The 18,906-nt window shown below is 39.4% G+C and overlaps 1 protein-coding gene across 1 annotated transcript in view; it reads right to left on the bottom strand.

Moving 5' to 3' along the window:
• The window catches only part of LOC145503288 (uncharacterized), a 109,142-nt gene that overhangs the window by 6,890 nt on the left and 83,346 nt on the right, over positions 1 to 18,906 (bottom strand). Inside the window, exons 29-31 of the mRNA XM_081482779.1 lie at positions 15,607 to 16,074; positions 15,056 to 15,220; positions 11,504 to 11,600 (exon numbers count right to left, since the gene is read on the bottom strand). Coding sequence (XP_081338905.1) covers positions 11,504 to 11,600; positions 15,056 to 15,220; positions 15,607 to 16,074 — 730 coding nt within the window. The remainder of the gene's footprint in view (positions 1 to 11,503; positions 11,601 to 15,055; positions 15,221 to 15,606; positions 16,075 to 18,906) is intronic.

The following is an 18,906-nucleotide window of genomic DNA, read 5'->3' as shown; positions in this document are numbered from 1 at the left end:
ATTCAGCTGCCAATAGTTTCTGTATCTGTTTGTGTGCAATGATCTACACCAATATTTCAACCTAATAATGTACAGTGTATATTACGTAACTAAATTATGCTGTTTTCAGTTGACCAATGCTGCTACATAGTATGTGATGTTGAAAGTGCACAAATTTACAAACATGCCCGGTGTCAACTTGTCAAATATATGACCTGGCTAGACAGTCGAGATTACAAAATTCTCTGTAAGTTAGAATTACCAGGTGAGATATTTCTTAAACATTATTTTGTAATTAATGATTTCTCAGACATTGTTTTCTTCAAGAAAAGATTCATACCCCACATGGAGGTTTTTTCTCTATTAGAGCTCTCTCTTTCTGACACTTTAATTTGGAATTTCTAAAGACTGGCCATGAATGGGTGTTGGGTGTGAATATCGTCTGAAACTGCACATTCAGGTTTAGTAAGCAAGAACATCAGTATTTATCCTGACAAACTCTGATTTTCTTTTGGAAGCTGAACTCATATACAGTTGTACAGTTATATGTACAACCAAACAGCCCGGATGGCCCTTTGATTGGGACTGTGCACATTGTTGTAACTTGCAAAGTTCCAGTTTCTCGTTTAAAGCAAATTGCATTTGCTCTCGAATGTAAGTCACCACGTTCATAACAGTTATATAAGTTTGCTTTGCATCTCAGGGCTGAGCCTGCCACCGTAAAAGTTGGGGTACCAACCCCTAGTATTTGATTCACTACTGACACTCGGTAAACAACTAACAATGGAGTACACTGTATATCAAAGAAAAAAATGTCATCTGTTGGTGTGCAAAGATTATAATGAATTATAATTGATATGTTTTTTTATGAATAACAGTGGTGCTCAAGTAGCAGCAACAGTACGATTACATGCCTGTCAGTCAATATACGAACAGTTTACAAATGGGCAGCCTGTATTAAGACATCAAATATTTTCAAAGCAGCCATGGCCTGATGAGATATTTCTGAGGAAATATAAATTTAAGGTTCTTATGATTGCTTATAGGCATTGATTTTTATTGTAAACAATATCTTACTAAGTGTATTTTTCTTGTCTACTAATTGTTGTACAACACAGATACCACTATTATGATAGAGATATTAATGTGTGAAAAGTTCTATAAACAAATTTCTGGGAACAGATTAATTTATCATGGATGCAGCTTCTGAGAGATCCCCAATGTTAATGGAACGTACACTGTACATACATGCAATAGAGTTCAATAATTTATTACTTAAGATTGTAATGCTTTGTTTGGTTTCTCTGTATTTACAGACGACTTGATGGGATTATAATTTCTGCACTAAGTTCATTGAATAAACTGACTTGGAAGTTGAGTTCTGCAACCCATCCTGTGTGGAGTAATATCATAGCAGCAACATTGTGCCAGATACACTACATTACATTATTAAGACACACATATATTAACTAATTTTTTAAGGTGCGTGTTAAATTAATCAATTTTTCTTGGAGATAATTTAGTCATGGTTTATTTAAATAATTGCGTTTTTGGCATTAAAATGATATTTATTGTGCTTTGAAATCAATTTTGTGATAATCTGCATTGGACATGGCATAAATTAATATTTTGCCAACACGAAATGGAGAACTGAGTCTTAAGCAAAGTTGCAAGATTAGTATTTTTGTAGAAAGAAAGGGTTGAGAAATTTGTGACATTCTACAGACAGCCTTGCCATTCGCAACGTCCAATAAGGTTAGTTTGTTTCCTACTGTTGCACAAATAGTGTTCTCTAATTTATAAATTATTTCAATCTGTTGATTAAATGATGCCTTATAACCCCATGTCCGGCTTTGGCGCATGTAGGATGTTGATGTATTGTTTATCCATTTTGCTGTAAATTATCTTAATTGATTTTAAATTATCTTAATCAATGGATATGCTGGGCTCTTCTGACAAATGTACCTATGCCTCATAACCTTTGAGGGCATTTGGTTGTGTAGTGCAGACAAAATACATGTACATAATATAACTTACTCTTAGCTTACTTAGAATTCTTGGTGTAATTCAGTCATAGCAAAATTAATTAATGGAACCCAATAACAGCTCCTGTAGTCCACCATCTCAGTCGAGAAAAAGGACAAATCACATTGAAACTGAATAATAAAATTATTATTAGAAGCCTATGCAAGTATTCATGATCAGCAGAAAAAAAAAAGAAAGAAAGAAAGAAAGAAAAAAACATAATTACCTTTCATGCCAGAGTGATTTTGCTTATTGCAAACCCTTCCAGCAGGAGGAGACTACAAAAGTGAAGATGGCTGAATGTATCTTTGGGGATCAAGTTAGAACACAAAACTTTCCAACTTTTCACGTGAGTATACTTTTTTGGTATTTTTGCGAGATTTCATTTGGCAGAGATTTAGGGACTGAGTATATTGTAACCACTGCATTTCAATCAGTCCCACAATAAAAAAATGTCTAAACTTCTTTTGCGTGGGAGTCCCCATGTTAACTAAGAAAGAATATAATGGCTTTCTTTGGCTTTCTGGGCATCGAAAAGGATTTTCTTGTATTGTGGGGAGCTCAGAACAATCCGTTAAAATGTGTCCAGCTTTGGGGGTACGAGGGGAGGGGGGGGGGATCGAAAAGAACAATACATGTAACTATTTGGCTTGTGCACTTTTCACAATAACAAAGAAGTGCATTTATGTGTGCTTAACAAATGCTGTTCAAAAAAAGAAAACATACTAACAAAATTTTACGTTTGTGCTCTTTAGGAGGGTGGCATGGAGCATTGAGGGACAAGACTAAAACCAACGACTGCAAACGAGACCATGTGTAAAAAGTAGTAACAGAAAGTTTTTTACATTTTTTTTTTCAATGACTGTTACGAAAACATTTACTACTCCAAGTATTTCCAGTATTGCCGTACAAGCAAATAAACAGCTTAAGCCAACAAGAGATAATTTATCTGTTGAAACCGATGACTAAACGTTCAACAACGCGCCAAAAAGCTTCCAGAGAGGCAGGGAAAGGCATATTGCTTGATACATGCATAAGTTAATACCCCAGATCCCTCCTGTGGATCAGTATTTGTTAAAATGATTCCCGCACAAAAATTACTATCCAGATTTACTGTTCTAGGCCTAATTTCACCCCTGCAGTATTGTTGACTCACGGCGATCAACAGCTTTGCTTCCGCTCAAAACCTGTGGCAACTACCTTGTCAATAAAATCCCACACAAGTACGCATTGCGGACCTATTTTTTTTTAGGTAGCTGACACGAACAATAGAGGAAAAGGCATTGGTTTCTGAACTCGTGGCGTTCAAAAATACTTGATTTAACGTTTACACCATGATAAGAGAGAAGATTTTAGGAGAAGATTAATGCACATTCTTGTAACACCAGGCAAACTTCGTCAAGGGTGGATATATAATTATGGGTTATTGACCGAGCGCGAGGTTTTTGTTTTTGTTTTTTTCCTTTTGCGTGTTTATGGACCAAAACGCAGTCGGAGGCCCATAAACACGCAAAACAGAACGAGGCCGATATTCAGCCATCTTAAAAATATGCATTATATGGCATGAAGAACACGATTTACTTGTGGAAACTAGCGGGTAAACCCGAGCGGGCAAACGGCCCCACCTTGCTCAATAGGGAAGCCAATCCTAGCACAGGATTTGGTTCATCTACTCCACTCACGGAGCTAGCCATATAATAAAAAAATCCACTATTGGCTTAACCAAGTACATCAACGAGTATATATATATCTTATTAGATGCTTTGATGTGTAGTATCGCCGTATACTTTTACGAGTTATGCCGTACACAAACAACGAGCAAAAATATACAGCATTATTTTTTCTCAAGCATCTAAGCGGGCCGGAATCCTAAATCCTCGAATTTGATTGGCTAATCATAGGTACGTGACCGGTCCATCTTTTTACGATACGACCCACGGGCCTGATTTTTTCCCCGCTGCCTAAATTCCGCTCCTTAAAGTCTGCGGTAATCGTCAATCTTTTGCCGTTTTTACACATCGATTGACGATTAGTCAACGCAAGTTTATCTCTGTTCACCTTAAAATGGCAAGGAAAGCCACTGTAAGTAAATTCAATTGAATGTTTTGAAGTTGTGAGAGTTTACTTGGTTGTTTGTAGCTTGGCGCTGTAATGGCGCGTAATCCTGTGCTTCTCTCGCCGTAAAATTTGAGTCAATTTCAGTCGAGTTTACCTCTCTGATCGTTGCAGTATTTAGGAGAATTTCTGTGAAATACACATAACGAATTTCCTCGCTTTCTGCTATTCAATTTACGGTAGAACAGTCTGATTTCAAGTGACTTAAAAAGCAATTACTGACAGAGATTGTTTTTCTAGTAAAACTTCAAACTTTACACGAAATTTCACACCGCGAAAACAATTTTGGAGAACTTAAGAGTGATTTTCTGAAAGTGTCGAGAATCGGAAGACACTCACGAAAAATCGATTTTTCTTTTATTTCGCCAAAACATACCTTTGGGTGAACTTATTCAAGGAAAAATAGTTTAAAGTTCCAATGATTTATTTTACGGCCAAAATTTAAGAAAGTTCGAAATTTGCATATAATGGCGGTTTTCGCGACTTAAAATGTTCAGAATTTCATGCTTCTTTACGAAAACAGCGGGGGCGTAAAAACAATCCTATGAACACAAAACTTGGCACAAATATTATTTCATTCTCGCACTTTAAAATTGTGTAATAAGTTTCTTGAAGCTTTCTCTGTAGCTTTTTAACGAAGGGTATTTGTACAGACGTCATTTGTGTCTCTTGGCTAGGAACAAATAAAGGCCAATTTTGACTAGTATAAATGGCCTCTGGTATATATCATTTGGTCAAAATATCTACATTTGAGGAAACCTTGTTTATTGCTTTTTTCACCCGAAAAGTTATAGCTCTGGGAATTAAAATGTTCTCCGTCAGTAAAATAAAATGTTACGGCATGTAAGCGAGTTCAATTTTATGCAAATCACAAGGTTAATCTTTGGAAGTCAACGGTCTAAAACAGGAAACAACGGTTCTCCGTTACCTACGTTCCTTCTGTCGTTATAGAAACGATTTTAACTTCCCAGTGTCCTTGTGAGTTGTTCTGTAAAATATTTCCAGTAAAACAGCGAGCATAAACGGCCATAAAATTCGACAAAGTCGACAATGTTTATATTTGAGATGAGACACTGAGTGGCACGCACAGTCTTGGCTGTTTTCATCGTCTTGCTCAGTCGAGAGTCTTATAATAATATGCTTCAAACCATAGTAAATTAGTTTCTCATGTCCATATGCCTAATGTCGACTCGTGAATAAATAAATCAGTCCCCGTACACTGAATAAACAACTCGAATGGCCTCTGAGGTCAGGAGGTCACCTGATATGTCGTTATGTTACTTTTCCCCGGTTTCACATTACACACGTCACGCCGTATTGAACATCACGGGATTTAGTTGAATTACGATATTCAAAATCTCTTTAAAGACATTTCAATTTAAAAAGAAAATTGAAAAGGCAACATTTTGACATAACTGTTAGCTTCTAAGATATCGTTTATAGATGCAGGATACCCTGACATGATTTCAACACTGGATTGATCTCTTTGATGTCGACGTGATTCATAGTTTTGCGCCTAGCACCATTTGGCACACATCTAAACGTGCGCAAAGATAAATACTCAAAACTAAGAAACCGTTTATCTGCAGGAAAAGTTGGACCGCCGAAGATAATAATGTTTTAAATTCTGCATATTATTTATTCAAGTAACGCAAGCTACCTGCTTTCAGTAACGCTTCGTGTCGCTTGGCAAAAGTGACAAACTTTACTCTATGTAAATAAAGGCTTAGTTACATTTGTTTCATTCTTTTATTTTTCTACTCTGAAATTTCTGGTATATGGGCTTAAGATTTTCTTTCCAAATTTACCGTTCAATTTCCTATCCCGGCCATATTTGAAGACATTCCTTCTCATTTGATTGCTGTAAAACTTTACAATCACATATCTTAATGAAGTTCAATATTTGCCTTTGCGACAGGTTTCTTTTACAGGTCACAGGTCACAGGTCACAGGTCACAGGTCACAGGTCACAGGTCACAGGTCACAGGTCACAGGTCACAGGTCACAGGTCACAGGTCACAGGTCACAGGTTACAGGTCACAGGTCACAATCAAAACACTCAATAAATTTCGCGATGTAACAATTCCTGAGATTCCCGAGAGGTTTATCGATGTTTCCATGCAACAAACCCTAACTAAAAATGTTTTACTCTATAATTTTAATGAAAAAATTTCTAGGGGTGGTATATGTACGAAATGGGTTGAAATATAGCTTTCAAACATGTAGGGTTAATATATTTTATCGTAATAAGATAATTCATTATGATAGCAAATTGAACTGTTTTATTTCTATATATATATTTTAATCTTTACAACGAGTATGTACTAAACAGAAACAAGAGGGTCCCCTATACCTACTCTGAAAACAATTTCACGCATAAGTAATCGGCCTTTTCACGCATCACAAAAAATTCGAAAGCAGCTTCACGTTAACAGAAAAAAATCACTTTTCACGTAAAAATGTAAAGGCTAAATCATGTGTTACAAAAAAATACAAATTCTATCCACGTTTCGCAAAACATACAGAACCCTCCATTTTGATGCATCGAAATGCCGGGTGCGTGTGTGACACATCGTGACAGACTAGATGCTAGGTCCTCCTGGTTCACTGTCGCTGTGGTTAGTTCTCAGTCGCGTGGAATGGACAGGTTTAACATCTAGTTTGGTGTAGTTTACGAGCTTTAATGACGCTAAAATCTCCAAAAAAAGTGAACAATTATTCCCGCAAAAGTCGTTGGTCCACAAATCACGCGTAAGTAAATGCATAATTCACGGATCAGTGTAAGCCTCTTTCGTTTTCATATTATATTGATAGGCTAAAAACAATTTATGTTTTCAACAGAAATAAGTCTTGGCTTTCTTTGGATCATTTTTTTTTTTTTTTTTTTTTTTTTTTTTCAGTGCTACAACTGATTTCCTCTACGCGCTTTTTTTTTTTTGTTCAAGAAAGAGCTCTTATAGTTGCACTTGGGACGCACTTGTATGCATCTGTTTTATGACGTTTTGGCATATTTTTGGTGACCTGTGACCTGTGAACTGTGAACTGTGACCTGTGACCTGTGACCTGTGACCTGTGACCTGTGACTTGTGAAAGAAACCTGCCGTTGCCTTTGTCGTTGAAGGCGTCAAAAAAGTGTCAGACATTTATTATTTACTTGTTGAAGTTGTACTCTTAATAGTTTTAAGATGCGCTTGTTAATACAAAACCATGTTCACTTCCTTATAAAGTTATTGCGATATCTGTCAAGAGCAGCATGACATTTTGTGTGAAAAATTAAACAAACATTTAATACATGATCCTCAGTTACAGCAGCACAGAGTTCATCCGTTTTAATGCTAATATGGCTTTTTTAAAGTATGTCCAGGTAGATTCTTTTACGGCGAACAGGCTTGGGTGGTACTTCTAATTCCCTTTTTCCTTTCTCACTTTCTCTTCTCCAATATATGCCTGCTCGCAGGCTAGTGCCTCTCAATACAAATGCAGATTGCATTCTGCTTTCGGGAGTATTAGCCGTTACGACTTTTGAAATTACTTTTTTTGGGAGTGGGGTGGGGGTGGATTAGCGCTACTTCTAAAACCTAATTAGAACAGCAAAATTGAGCGTTATAAGTGACTGAAATGACTAAAACACAGAAACACGGGCTGTGCCGTTTTAGTTAGCAGAGGCTGGTGATATACGAGCAGCGAGAGCAAAGCTTATTTTTTTCGCGTGAGATTCACGTTTTCAGCTCGTTCCTTTCGTGCCTCTAAATCACGCATTCCCTGCCAAGGGAATTATTTATCTCCACTTATAGTCCGTGTAACTGACGATGTCTGGGGATCTGACCCGGATAGTCGCTGCTTTAAAAACCACAGGCGGTGGTGCTATCCAATGGGATCGTTCGCTCCTTTGACTCACATTCGATATTTTTAAGTAAATACCCTTGTAGACCATGCTGAATTTTCAAAATCAGGTCGTTTTCTACACGTTGTATTCCTGAAACGAAGTCGGTGACCCCCATCTTTTTTTTTTTTTCTTTTTCTTTTTCTTTTTTTTTTTTCTTTTTTTTTTTTTTCATTTCTGACACAAGTAACTCATTATCTGACTGGTGTAAAAATTTAAAAAAATTTCTCCTGGAAAATTTTCGCGCGAACGTCCTCAAACACGGCGTTACACGTGTAATGTGAAACCGGGGAAAAGTAACATAACGACATATCAGGTGACCTTTTGACCTCAGAGGTCATTCGAGTTGGTTATTCAGTGTACGGGGACTGATTTATTTACTCATGAGTCGACATGAGGCATATGGATATGAGAAACTAATTTAGTACGGTTTGAAGCGTATATTCTATCGTATTTTTAAAGGACTCTCCACTGAGCAAGACGATGAAAACAGCCAAGACTGTGCGTGCCACTCAGTGTCTCATCTCAAATATAAACATTGTCGACTTTGTCGAATTTTATGGCCGTTTATGCTCGCTGTTTTACTGGAAATATTTTACAGAACAGCTCACAAGGACACTGGGAAGTTAAAATCGTTTCTATAACGACAGAAGGAACGTAGGTAACGGAGAACCGTTGTTTCCTGTTTTAGACCGTTGACTTCCAAAGATTAACCTTGTGATTTGCATAAAATTGAACTCGCTTACATGCCGTAACATTTTATTTTACTGACGGAGAACATTTTAATTCCCAGAGCTATAACTTTTCGGGTGAAAAAAACAATAACCAAGGTTTCCTCAAATGTAGATATTTTGACCAAATGATATATACCAGAGGCCATTTATACTAGTCAAAATTGGCCTTTCTTTATTCCTTGCCAAGTTTTGTTTTCATAGGATTGTTTTTACGCCCCCGCTGTTTTCGTAAGGAAGAATGAAATTCTGAACATTTTAAGCCGCGAAAACCGCCATTATATGCAAATTTCGAACTTTCTTAAATTTTGGCCGTAAAATAAATCGTTGGAACTTTAAACTATTTTTCCTTGAATAAGTTCACCTAAAGGTATGTTTTGGCGAAATAAAAGAAAAATCGATTTTTCGTGAGTGTCTTCCGATTCTCGACACTCTCAGAAAATCTCTCATAACTGCAACTAACATAAAGTAGTTCGAAAAATATCTGTTCTTTAATACATCTTTCTTTGTCTACTCTCTGAGTTACTTGCTCGTTGCCAAGATTCAGTTTACAAATCGTTAGTAGACGGCGCGCAAGCCGATTCAATAACAAGAGTTGGGTAAACAAACCCATTTGTAATCTGTAAAACCAATTTACTGAAGGAAAAAAATAAAAAAAAATAAAAAAATAAAAAATAAACATGTTATTTTCCGGCTTAGGGTCGGTCCGTATTGTGAAAAGCTGTGACCTCGGACTTGAAAATGCCTCGGTCACAGTTTTTCGCTATTGGGACCTCCCAGCCGGCAAATAACATAGATATATTCTTACTGTTATTTGGACGGTATTCGCTGCAGTTGGATAATTAAACAGTAAGGGAGAAACAACAAATCTAATCAAATTTCTTAATTATAGTTCTGTTTATTGGAAAGTACCGGCAGTCGCTGAGAGCGGTCGGTTAGCTGAAAAGTCACAAAAGATCTTGAAGAGTTGGCTTTAGATGTACATGTAATAAGTCGGCTGCTAGTGTGGGCAACTCTTTTACTTGTGGGGTGCTAAAATTATGGTTCATCGACGGCAGTATACACGCTCAAAGCAGATAAGAAGAAACAACTCTTCAACGGTACATCTTTATTGTTTATTATGACGCCTTATCATATATGACAGTAACACAGCTATTATAAATCAAATGCAAATAACATACTATAACTATTTTTCACCTGATGCAAAACCATACTACTACGAACTGCGGAGCACATATTTTGCCCCTCTCTCACCCAATATAATTAGAACTTTGATGTAACGGTTCACAGCAGTATTTCAAGGATGAAGTCCTGGTTATAAGCCTTGGGCTTATTCAACTTTACAAGAGGTTTTAAGCAGGCTTATAAACAGGGGGACTTATATCCTTGAAGGGCTTTCGGAGGTGGGGGGGAGGGGCGGGGGGGGGGGGGTCAGTAAGTGATATAGAAACCCTATTCGAAATGAGTTTATGAAACCAACCTACATCAAACTTCATGTATCAAGTATAATAGAGTCGTCAACTGAAGTAACTGTTACAATTAAGCAATATACTTCTACAAACTACCACTTTTTGTCATCCAGGTCAAAGTACTGCTTATTTTTACAGTTCTAGCAGACTAATCAAAATGGGTCACTCAGCTCCTCTTGTGGTATAAGGAGGATTCAATACTTGCAATATTTGAATGCTACGGAAGTAAACTTAATCATGATTAACAGTACCCTCTGTGTCACTCTACAGCTTTGGAGGGGAAAAAAAAAAGACCACACACAGAAAAGAGCAACTGTAAAAACAAACTTCGCCATTGGCTGTTAATGCATGGTAATTGGGTGAACATCCCTTTCAATCATGAAGCAACGCGATCTACAACTCTGGTTGTGTAGCTGCGTTTTCACAGCCTCTGATCCCAGATGTTCTCTCCTCTAATGGGAATTCGTCCCCGAATCCTAGGTTACCACTTCCCACACTGTTTGTACGTTGGTAAAGGTGTCTATTAAAACAAGTTGTGTGATCAGAGCACCAGTGGTCGCAGAACCTTCGTGAGAAACTAAGGAAAAAACATTACATCATTTCGTTAGTAACTTGGAGGGAAACAAAAGGGAAACAGTTGGGAGTGTATGTAACGTGCATCCACTAATGATTTCTATGCGTGTTGACACTTCAAAGAAATCTTCCGGTTTGCTTTGCAAACCACAAAATCTCCCTCGAGGTTAAAATGCTACGTCATAACTAAAAAGAGCCATTGCCCTAAACACTACGTCAAGATACATCAATACGGCGCTAATTGGCGCTGTGGCTACCACTAAGTGATAATTTGACAAGCCTGCGGCTGTTCTGCGCAAATTTTATTATAGGAAAGAAAGCAGGCCAAAATTGGAAGTTGTCAGTAGTTGCCAATCGAGTCCGCGAAGTTACCACGCCAACGACGACATAACCCTTTTAAAACACCCCTAATTTTAGCTTTAAATGGTTTATAACTCAGAAACGAGTCCTGACTCTCATTTTGTTAACATTAAATGGTAATCAGCATGTAAAGATGCAATTTTCTGCAAAGTTGAAAATAACACGTTGAGGCGGGTTCAGAGCCACCTTTTGAAAATCCAAGTTAGCTCTTAACCCCCTTCCTTATTACAGGAAAGAAAACAAGCCAAAATTGGAAGATGCCTATAGTTGCCAATCGAGTCGGCGAAGCCAACAGGCCCGTTTAGGGGATTGGAAGCAGCGTTTTAAATGAACGCAACTGAACATAGCCAAAAAAGCAATGTAAATACCTGCAGTAGACAGCGACAACCACAGCGATAACAATAGTGACGGCAACCGCTATTATGATGTAGAGGGTATTACTGTGGCCTTCTGACTTGCTAGCGGCTTTTGAATGGGAAAAAAAAAAACAAAACAAAACAAAAAACAAGCAAAATAAAATTTGGTCATTGACAACTGTAACTTTTCAGAATCTTTTTATCCCACGGGTACCCCAAGCTCCTTGGAGCCTTGAATATTATTATATGACATTGCGTAACAGCGTAAATATAAGAGTTTTGTATTTCGCTCTTATTAACCGAGCAGGAGGTCTGTTTCGGGAATCTTGACCGAGGTCAAGATTCTCCCATACAGACGAACTAAGCTCGGTTAATAGGATGTTTTTTTAGATGGCGCAAACAAGAACAATTTAATTCGTTTAATGTAACTGGTTTGTACCAACTGACATTTTGCTTGCCAACGGCGATAAGCTGAACTTAATTCGTCCTCTACTTTTTTTTTTTTTTTTTCTCATCAGGCTTTTTGGCACTTCCATAATAAAAATTGTTAGATGAAAATGGTCAATGATTTTGTATTTTAGTTTGAAACTTTTCGACTGCAAACCATTACCGGTCTAGATGTCGGTCTAGATAAGAAAATCTAGACCGCTTTCAATATCGATTTCAGCCAATCAAATTCGTGAAGTTGGTAGTTCCCAGTCCTTGTGAGACAGAGCCAGAAAATAAGAGAATGTAACGATTGTTTATAACAGTTCGAAATATGGAAAAGGAATTGAATAAAAACGACTTACTTCGACTCTTCTTTGTGTTACTTTTGTTTCCGTGCCTTTTTGGGGCCGTTTTTAATCGATTCCGGCGAGTTTAAGTTTCATCTTTTTCCACTCGATATATATTACTTAAGGTAGGCAAAGCCCAGCAGATTGTCTGAAGGAAAATAGCCGTAAATACGCTTCACAAACTCCGATCGCCTCAAGATTCCCCCTAAAGCACGTCTGATAGTTGCCCTAACCATTCCTTTCCTTCATCGGGGGAAGAAATTCGACGAGTGGCAATTTCGGTTCGAAAATCGCCCAATTATTTCCCATCGACATCCGTCGAATGATGCGTTGATCGTTAGTTTCGTGTACCAGCCGTTTAAAAATCACTTAGCGCCCCGGCCTTTTGGTTCGAATTTCCGGTGCACCCTGTAGGTGAAGGAATATTGTTATTATCGTTTAGGTGGAATCTTGAGGTGATCGGAGCTCCTGGAGCGTATTTACGGCTGTTTTCCTTCAGTCGATCTGCTGGGCTTCGCCACTCGAGTTGCCTACCTTGAGGAATGTATATAGAGAGGAAAACGATGAAACTTAAAATCGCTGGAATGGCCCCAAAAAGGCATGGAAACAAAAGTAACACACAGAGGAATCGAAGTGAGTCGTTTTTATTCAATTCCTTTTCCATATCTCGAACTGTTACATACGATCGTTACATCCCCATGCAAACTCTTATATTTGCGCTGAACTTTGCGCAACGTCATATAATAATGTTCACGGCCCCCCAAGGAGCTAGGGGTACCTGTTGTAATTCGTGTACATTCAAACTAAACGCTAACCATCCTTGCTTTCAGCTTTTTGGTGAATCGTTACTTCGCTATTGCTTCTTGCTTCTATTGGAGGTTTTAAAGATAGTCTTGTGCATTGAAAATATGATTTAACATACGATGACAGTTCCATAAACTAGAACACAATATTGCCACTGCCAGTGCTATTAACTGTAAGAAAACAAACAAACAAACAAACAAACAGCAACAACAACAAAAACATTGAAAAAGCAAATAACAGAAAAACAAGCACTATAACAGCTTTTAGATAAGAGTTCATAGAAAAATTAGGTTTTAGCTTGTTTTTCAATGCAGCAAAAGAGAGCGTGGCAAACACAGGCACAGTGTATGGAGTAACAAATGTGATGTCAAACAAGCGGTGGATACGGCGTCTATATCGGCAGTAGCCAATCAGAAGGGAAGAAAATCTGAAAAGGCCAACCAGGAGGCTTGATTTTGTGCCACGTGACTGCCCTATATTCAACGGGTTTTTCCTTTTGTTTTCGACGATGGACCAATCAGAAAGTGAGGTTGGGATCAAGTGACCCAGAACGTTATAACCAAGAGGGATCTGGGAAAAAAGGAAGCATTTTTAATTTTTTTTTTTCTTTTTTTTTTTTTTTTTGATTTCAGTAGAAAAAATCTAGTATTCACAACGGGGATGTGTGCCACTCCCTGGCGGAGGACGCCCACAAAACACTTTGCCTGTCTTCGGACGGTCAAGGAAAAGGCATCGTATATAGGCAACGTCCATTCATGGGTTGCAAGAATGATCTGGATTGCTACTGTTATTGTAGCGTGGTTGAATTATTTAATTGTACCTTGAAAGAAAGGCTGTATCGGTATTTCACCGTGAAGAACACGTTGGCCTTCCTACCCATACTGCAAGACTTGGTATCGAGCTAAAATCCAACGTATTATCGTAGCATAAAGAAGGCTCCCGAGAATTTGAATGCGAGTAACGAGGAGGAAGTGTGGAGCAGCTCGTACGTGAAACGATTGAATGCCAAACACATCAAACCGAACTTGAACCCTGGAGATCGAGTCAGACTAAACAAGAAATGCCGCATGTTCAAGAAAAGGTATCTACCAATTTGGGTGAGGGGGAGGGGGGAGGGGGGACCCAATGCCGTCAAACGTTTCCACTGCACCGCAGAGGGGGAAAAGGAGTATTACTATGATTTCACCTCCCTATACCCTTAGTTCAACAAGACCTGTCTCTACCCCGTTGGCCATCCCATCATCATCTACGAACTTACGGGAAAGGACATTTCCAAATACTTTAGTCTGGAGAAATGTAGATTTCTACCGCTCCGGGTTTTTACCGTCCAGACTAACCCTATTGTAGTGGTGGTAAACTCACCTTTCCTCTATGCCGTAAATGCATAGAAACCAAACAACTGAAAGCGCTGACTGAGCGAAGTTACCGATGCAACCATGATGACTCGGAACGCTGCCTCACAAAAGCGGTTATCGCACCAAACAAGGCAGGTGGAATGCAAGGTCTGTGGCTACACCCTCAACACCTGAGGGCAAGAACAACTAAACTATACGATCTCCTCAAAAAAGAATATCACGAGGACGACCCGCCTGATATTCCCGTCTTTAATCCTCACAAGATCACCCGGGTTGTCAAAGCGAACAATTGGAGACCATCACTGAAACCAAGCGTTACAAGCTCGTTTTCGACAAACGGATAGTGGAACCTGACTCGTTCCATTCCTGTCGGTACAGATACACCCGAGTCCCACTAAATGACGTTGAAATGGACAACCAGGACATTTTATTGAATGTGTAAATAGTTGTAAATAGTGTGTGTTGTGGGTGTCCCCCACCAGGGAGTGGCACACCTTTCCTTTGTCAATGCTAGGATTTTTCTACATAGCAAGACTAGTACTTCCCCTAACCAGCTATGAGTGTTATATGTACCCTGAAGTATCTTTGCTACCTGCAATATTGCATAACACTTTGAAATGTAGTCTTACTCTCAATGCACCCGTCACTGTTAACCGTTCCATGGTGGAGGGTTGTCATTCCCTTGCCGCATATTTCACAGCTAGCCTGGCCTTCCTTGTCTTGGTAGCTGCCTTTACCACATGGTTTACATTTGAAGCTGTTTTGGTCATGAAATGTTCCAATGGGACAAGCCACTAAAAGTCAAAACAGGTGTTAATTGCCTGCAAAGTCAGTGCAGCACACGGGGCCATCAAAGAGTTGTTGAAAATAAAAATCTTTCCAAGGATGAACATAACAACATATTTGCCTGGCTGCATTTCCACGGCCATTTGTTGCAGAAGCCATTTGCGTTACATTGGCCAAATAGTCGATGGAACAACAACAAAAGAAAACATTTCGACTGGCTCTCTAAATGGTTCTCTAGTGGCCAACGCGTCGGTAACTAAAGGCCACTGAGTGGCCCCAATTCTAGTCTCGGTTTATGCTGTGCCCTTAAGTTACTGAGAAACGTAACTCCACAGTGATTCATACCAACTAAAAAGTATGAATAACTTCATGCTAACTTCTACTAAATACTCACCGCATCTCTTTCTATTGTTGCTTGGGACAGAGCCAACACTGCAAGTAACCCTGGAGAAGAGATGTTTTAGTGAAGATCTCAGGGCAGTGGTATTCATTCCATGTAAGCTTATTGTGAACTTTCCAGCAGCAACAGCATACTGCATCTGAAACAACAGTGCTTCACTTTTTTCTTCAACACTGTCTTCTGATGAGGACGAATTAACATCTTTAAACACCAGAACTGAAAAAAGAACTTCAATGGCTGTGGAAACTGCTCTCTTCTGCTTTTGATTGGCTGGCAATTCACATTCAGGAATTGCGACAGTCTTTAATTTGCATGGGCCGCATCCTGAGACTGATGAAAATGTGTTGTTAATTCCCTTCTCGACTGCAGAGCGTAACCCTTCGTGACTCCCCATGTTCTCGCATTTCATTCCAGGAAAATCAACCGAGAAGCGATGTTCTATTTCCTTAGGCTCAGCAATTTCTGTGACAGAGAGTGAATTATAATTATGAGTTTGGATAACACTTATAAATAGGAAAATGAACTGTTCCTGATACTCAGTGATCACTGGCTTCTATTAGGATATTGGCTTTTCAAATATTTATTTCAATTTAAGAAATATCAAAGAAATGTCACCCAGAGCAATCTTCCCCACTATAAGTTACTTGGATGTAACGATGCATTTTTGATTGTTTGCAACAAGGAGTTTTCATTGTTGTTAATTTTAACAAGAACTTAAAAAGGGATTTTTAAGTAATATTAATAAGGGTCTGTAATTAGTTGTTGCTTCCTCATGCTCTTTGACTCTCTAGTTTTTATTACTTTATCGAACGCAAAGCGATTGACACTAAGATCACCTAAACTCCACTGAAATTGAATAATGATTAATAGCTTAAATATCCCTAGCGGTTCACACATTCTGCACGCATTCATAGCTTAATTATTCCGAGTGATTCACACATTCTACACGCATCTAGTAATACAACATTCCCCTCTCTACCTGAAAAAAATTCAACTGAAAGTTCCTAAAGGTTTTTCAGTGTTCCTACATCTACACTTCTTCAATCAGTCTCTTTGGTGGTCTAACAGTTCGTCATGGTCTAGAGGCTGCAATGCTGGGATGGATGTGGTCTTGTGCACGCGGCGTAGGCAATGTCCGGTTGACGGTATTCGTGTGTGGTGATGTTGGTGCAACTAATTCTGCTGGAGTGGCAGGCTGCCTTATTAGATCTTCTGGCTGGTCGCTCTGAATTGCAAGACGCAAGTGTCGATGGTTTCTGATTCGGTCTGCACTCGATAACGTCTGGGTGCCATATCAGTGGGTTGCTGAACCACTGTGACTTTCTGCCAGATTGCTTTATTAGGATCCAGTTGCACTCGAACATTCTGGTATTGCTTTAGATCCTGAAGTTGCTTGGCCTTCTGATTGCAGAAACCCGCTTGGGTCTGTTTCTGTGCTATCTGCGCTTCTCTGCTCTTCTCCAGATTAGGATGTAGATATTGATGAATGGGCAGGACTGCTATATACTTGCGCTGGGTGAGCAGTTCTGCTGGGCCTAGTTGACCCGGTCTGATTGGTGTGGATCTGTAGATCAGCATTGCAAGATGTGGATCAGAACCTGACTTTTCTGCCTTGTCCATGATGTTCTTTGCCGTTTTGATCATGGATTCAATGAAACCATTCGACTGAGGGTACCTTGGGCTTGAGTGCTGCACCTGGAACCTGTACTGAACAGCGAATGCTCTAAAGTCCTTGAATGCAAATCGAGTTCCTTGATCTGTGTACACTACTGCGGTAATCCCATATTCTGCAAAGATTGTCTTGAGAAGACCAATTATGTGACCTGACATCTGACTAGACAGTTTCTTCACAATAGGAAATTTGCTGAAATAATCTGCAACCAGTAGGTAGTGGTGGAAACGGTGTTCAAATTTGTCGATTTCGAGCTTGACCCATGGCATGCTAAGTACGTCTTGCGGCATGAGGGGTTCCTTCTGTTGAGCTGGCTTGTGTTTCTGGCAAATGTCACATGCTTTAACTGCATTTCTGATATCATCCGAGATTCATGGCCAAAACAAAGTCTCGCATGCTCTTAGAAGAGTTGTCTCCTGTCCTAAGTGCCCTGTGTGAAGATCTCTCAGATAATCTGCTCTCTGGGATGTGGGAATTACTAAGCGGTGGGCTTTGAATATTAGTCTGTCTTCGATTGCAAGCTCTTCACGCTAATTCCAGTAATGCTGTACTGGTTCTGGAAGTTGACGCTTTTCAAGTGGCCAACCATGGAAGATGTAATGTCGTAGCTGATTCAGAGTTGGAACTGCAGTGGTGGCAATTCTGGTTCTGTCCAGGCGATTGTCTGTTGCTGGAATGGCGTTAGTAACCTGATGCACTGGAATTGCATCCATCTGCTCTGCATCCTGAGGTTCTGGACTATGTGGATCGACTCTACTCAATGCATCTGCTATTGAGCTGTCCTTTCCCCAGATGTACTCTTAATGAATCTCGTATCTTGCAAGCCTCAAGAGCAGCCTTTAAAGTCTTGAGCTTGCTGTGGCAATTCCCTTCTTCCAAATCGTCTCCAGCGGTCTGTGATCTGTGCCAGTGGCATGTAGTAGTCTGGATATGGGTTGATTGGAGGCTGCCTACTTTCGTGTCTGCAAGCCATGTACTTGAGTTTGTTTGAACTTTCTGCACTTGCCTGGTTTTGCTCTCTTGCTTTTGCAACACTTCTGGTAGTGCCCTTTTTTACCACAGTTGTGACACATTACATCCTTGGCTGGACACTTAGACTTTAGATCAGCTGGCCTTGCTCCACAACAATAACAGTCTTGTCGCTTCATTCCATCCTTGTCTTGGGAAGTGACATCTTTTCCGTTTCCCTTTCCTGATTTTTCATCTTCTCGGTGACTTTCTTGTAGATTGTGAACTTGAGTTGATCATTGTATGGTTGTGGTTACTGCCGATGCTGTGCTGAGAGTCTGCATGATCGGTCTTTGACAATCCCTATTGTAGATGTCAGTAGCAAACTCGATGACCCTGTCTGGTGTAAACGTATCTTGGTTCTCTTCGAAACATTTCTGATACACCATTGGACTTTTGAGTGCAAGGAGAATTGCATTCCTGAGAGCCATGTCTGTGGTGTCCTCTGGCCTTCCACATGCGCTGGTAATTTGTCTGCACTTTTCAATGTACTCAGGTAGTTCCATGTCTCCTTGAGCTGACACCGTTTATTGAGTAGCTGCGACAAGTTTGCTTCCCAGCGGTTTGTAGTGCTCCTCCAATTTCTCGAGATGTTTTTCCCATTTCTTGAGATC

Source organism: Orbicella franksi, chromosome 11 (assembly GCF_964199315.1).
Source record: "Orbicella franksi chromosome 11, jaOrbFran1.1, whole genome shotgun sequence".
In the NCBI taxonomy this organism is placed as follows: Eukaryota; Metazoa; Cnidaria; class Anthozoa; order Scleractinia; family Merulinidae; genus Orbicella; species Orbicella franksi.
The sequence above is the reverse complement of the archived record's forward strand: the minus strand, read 5'-3'. Positions and strand labels throughout refer to the sequence as shown.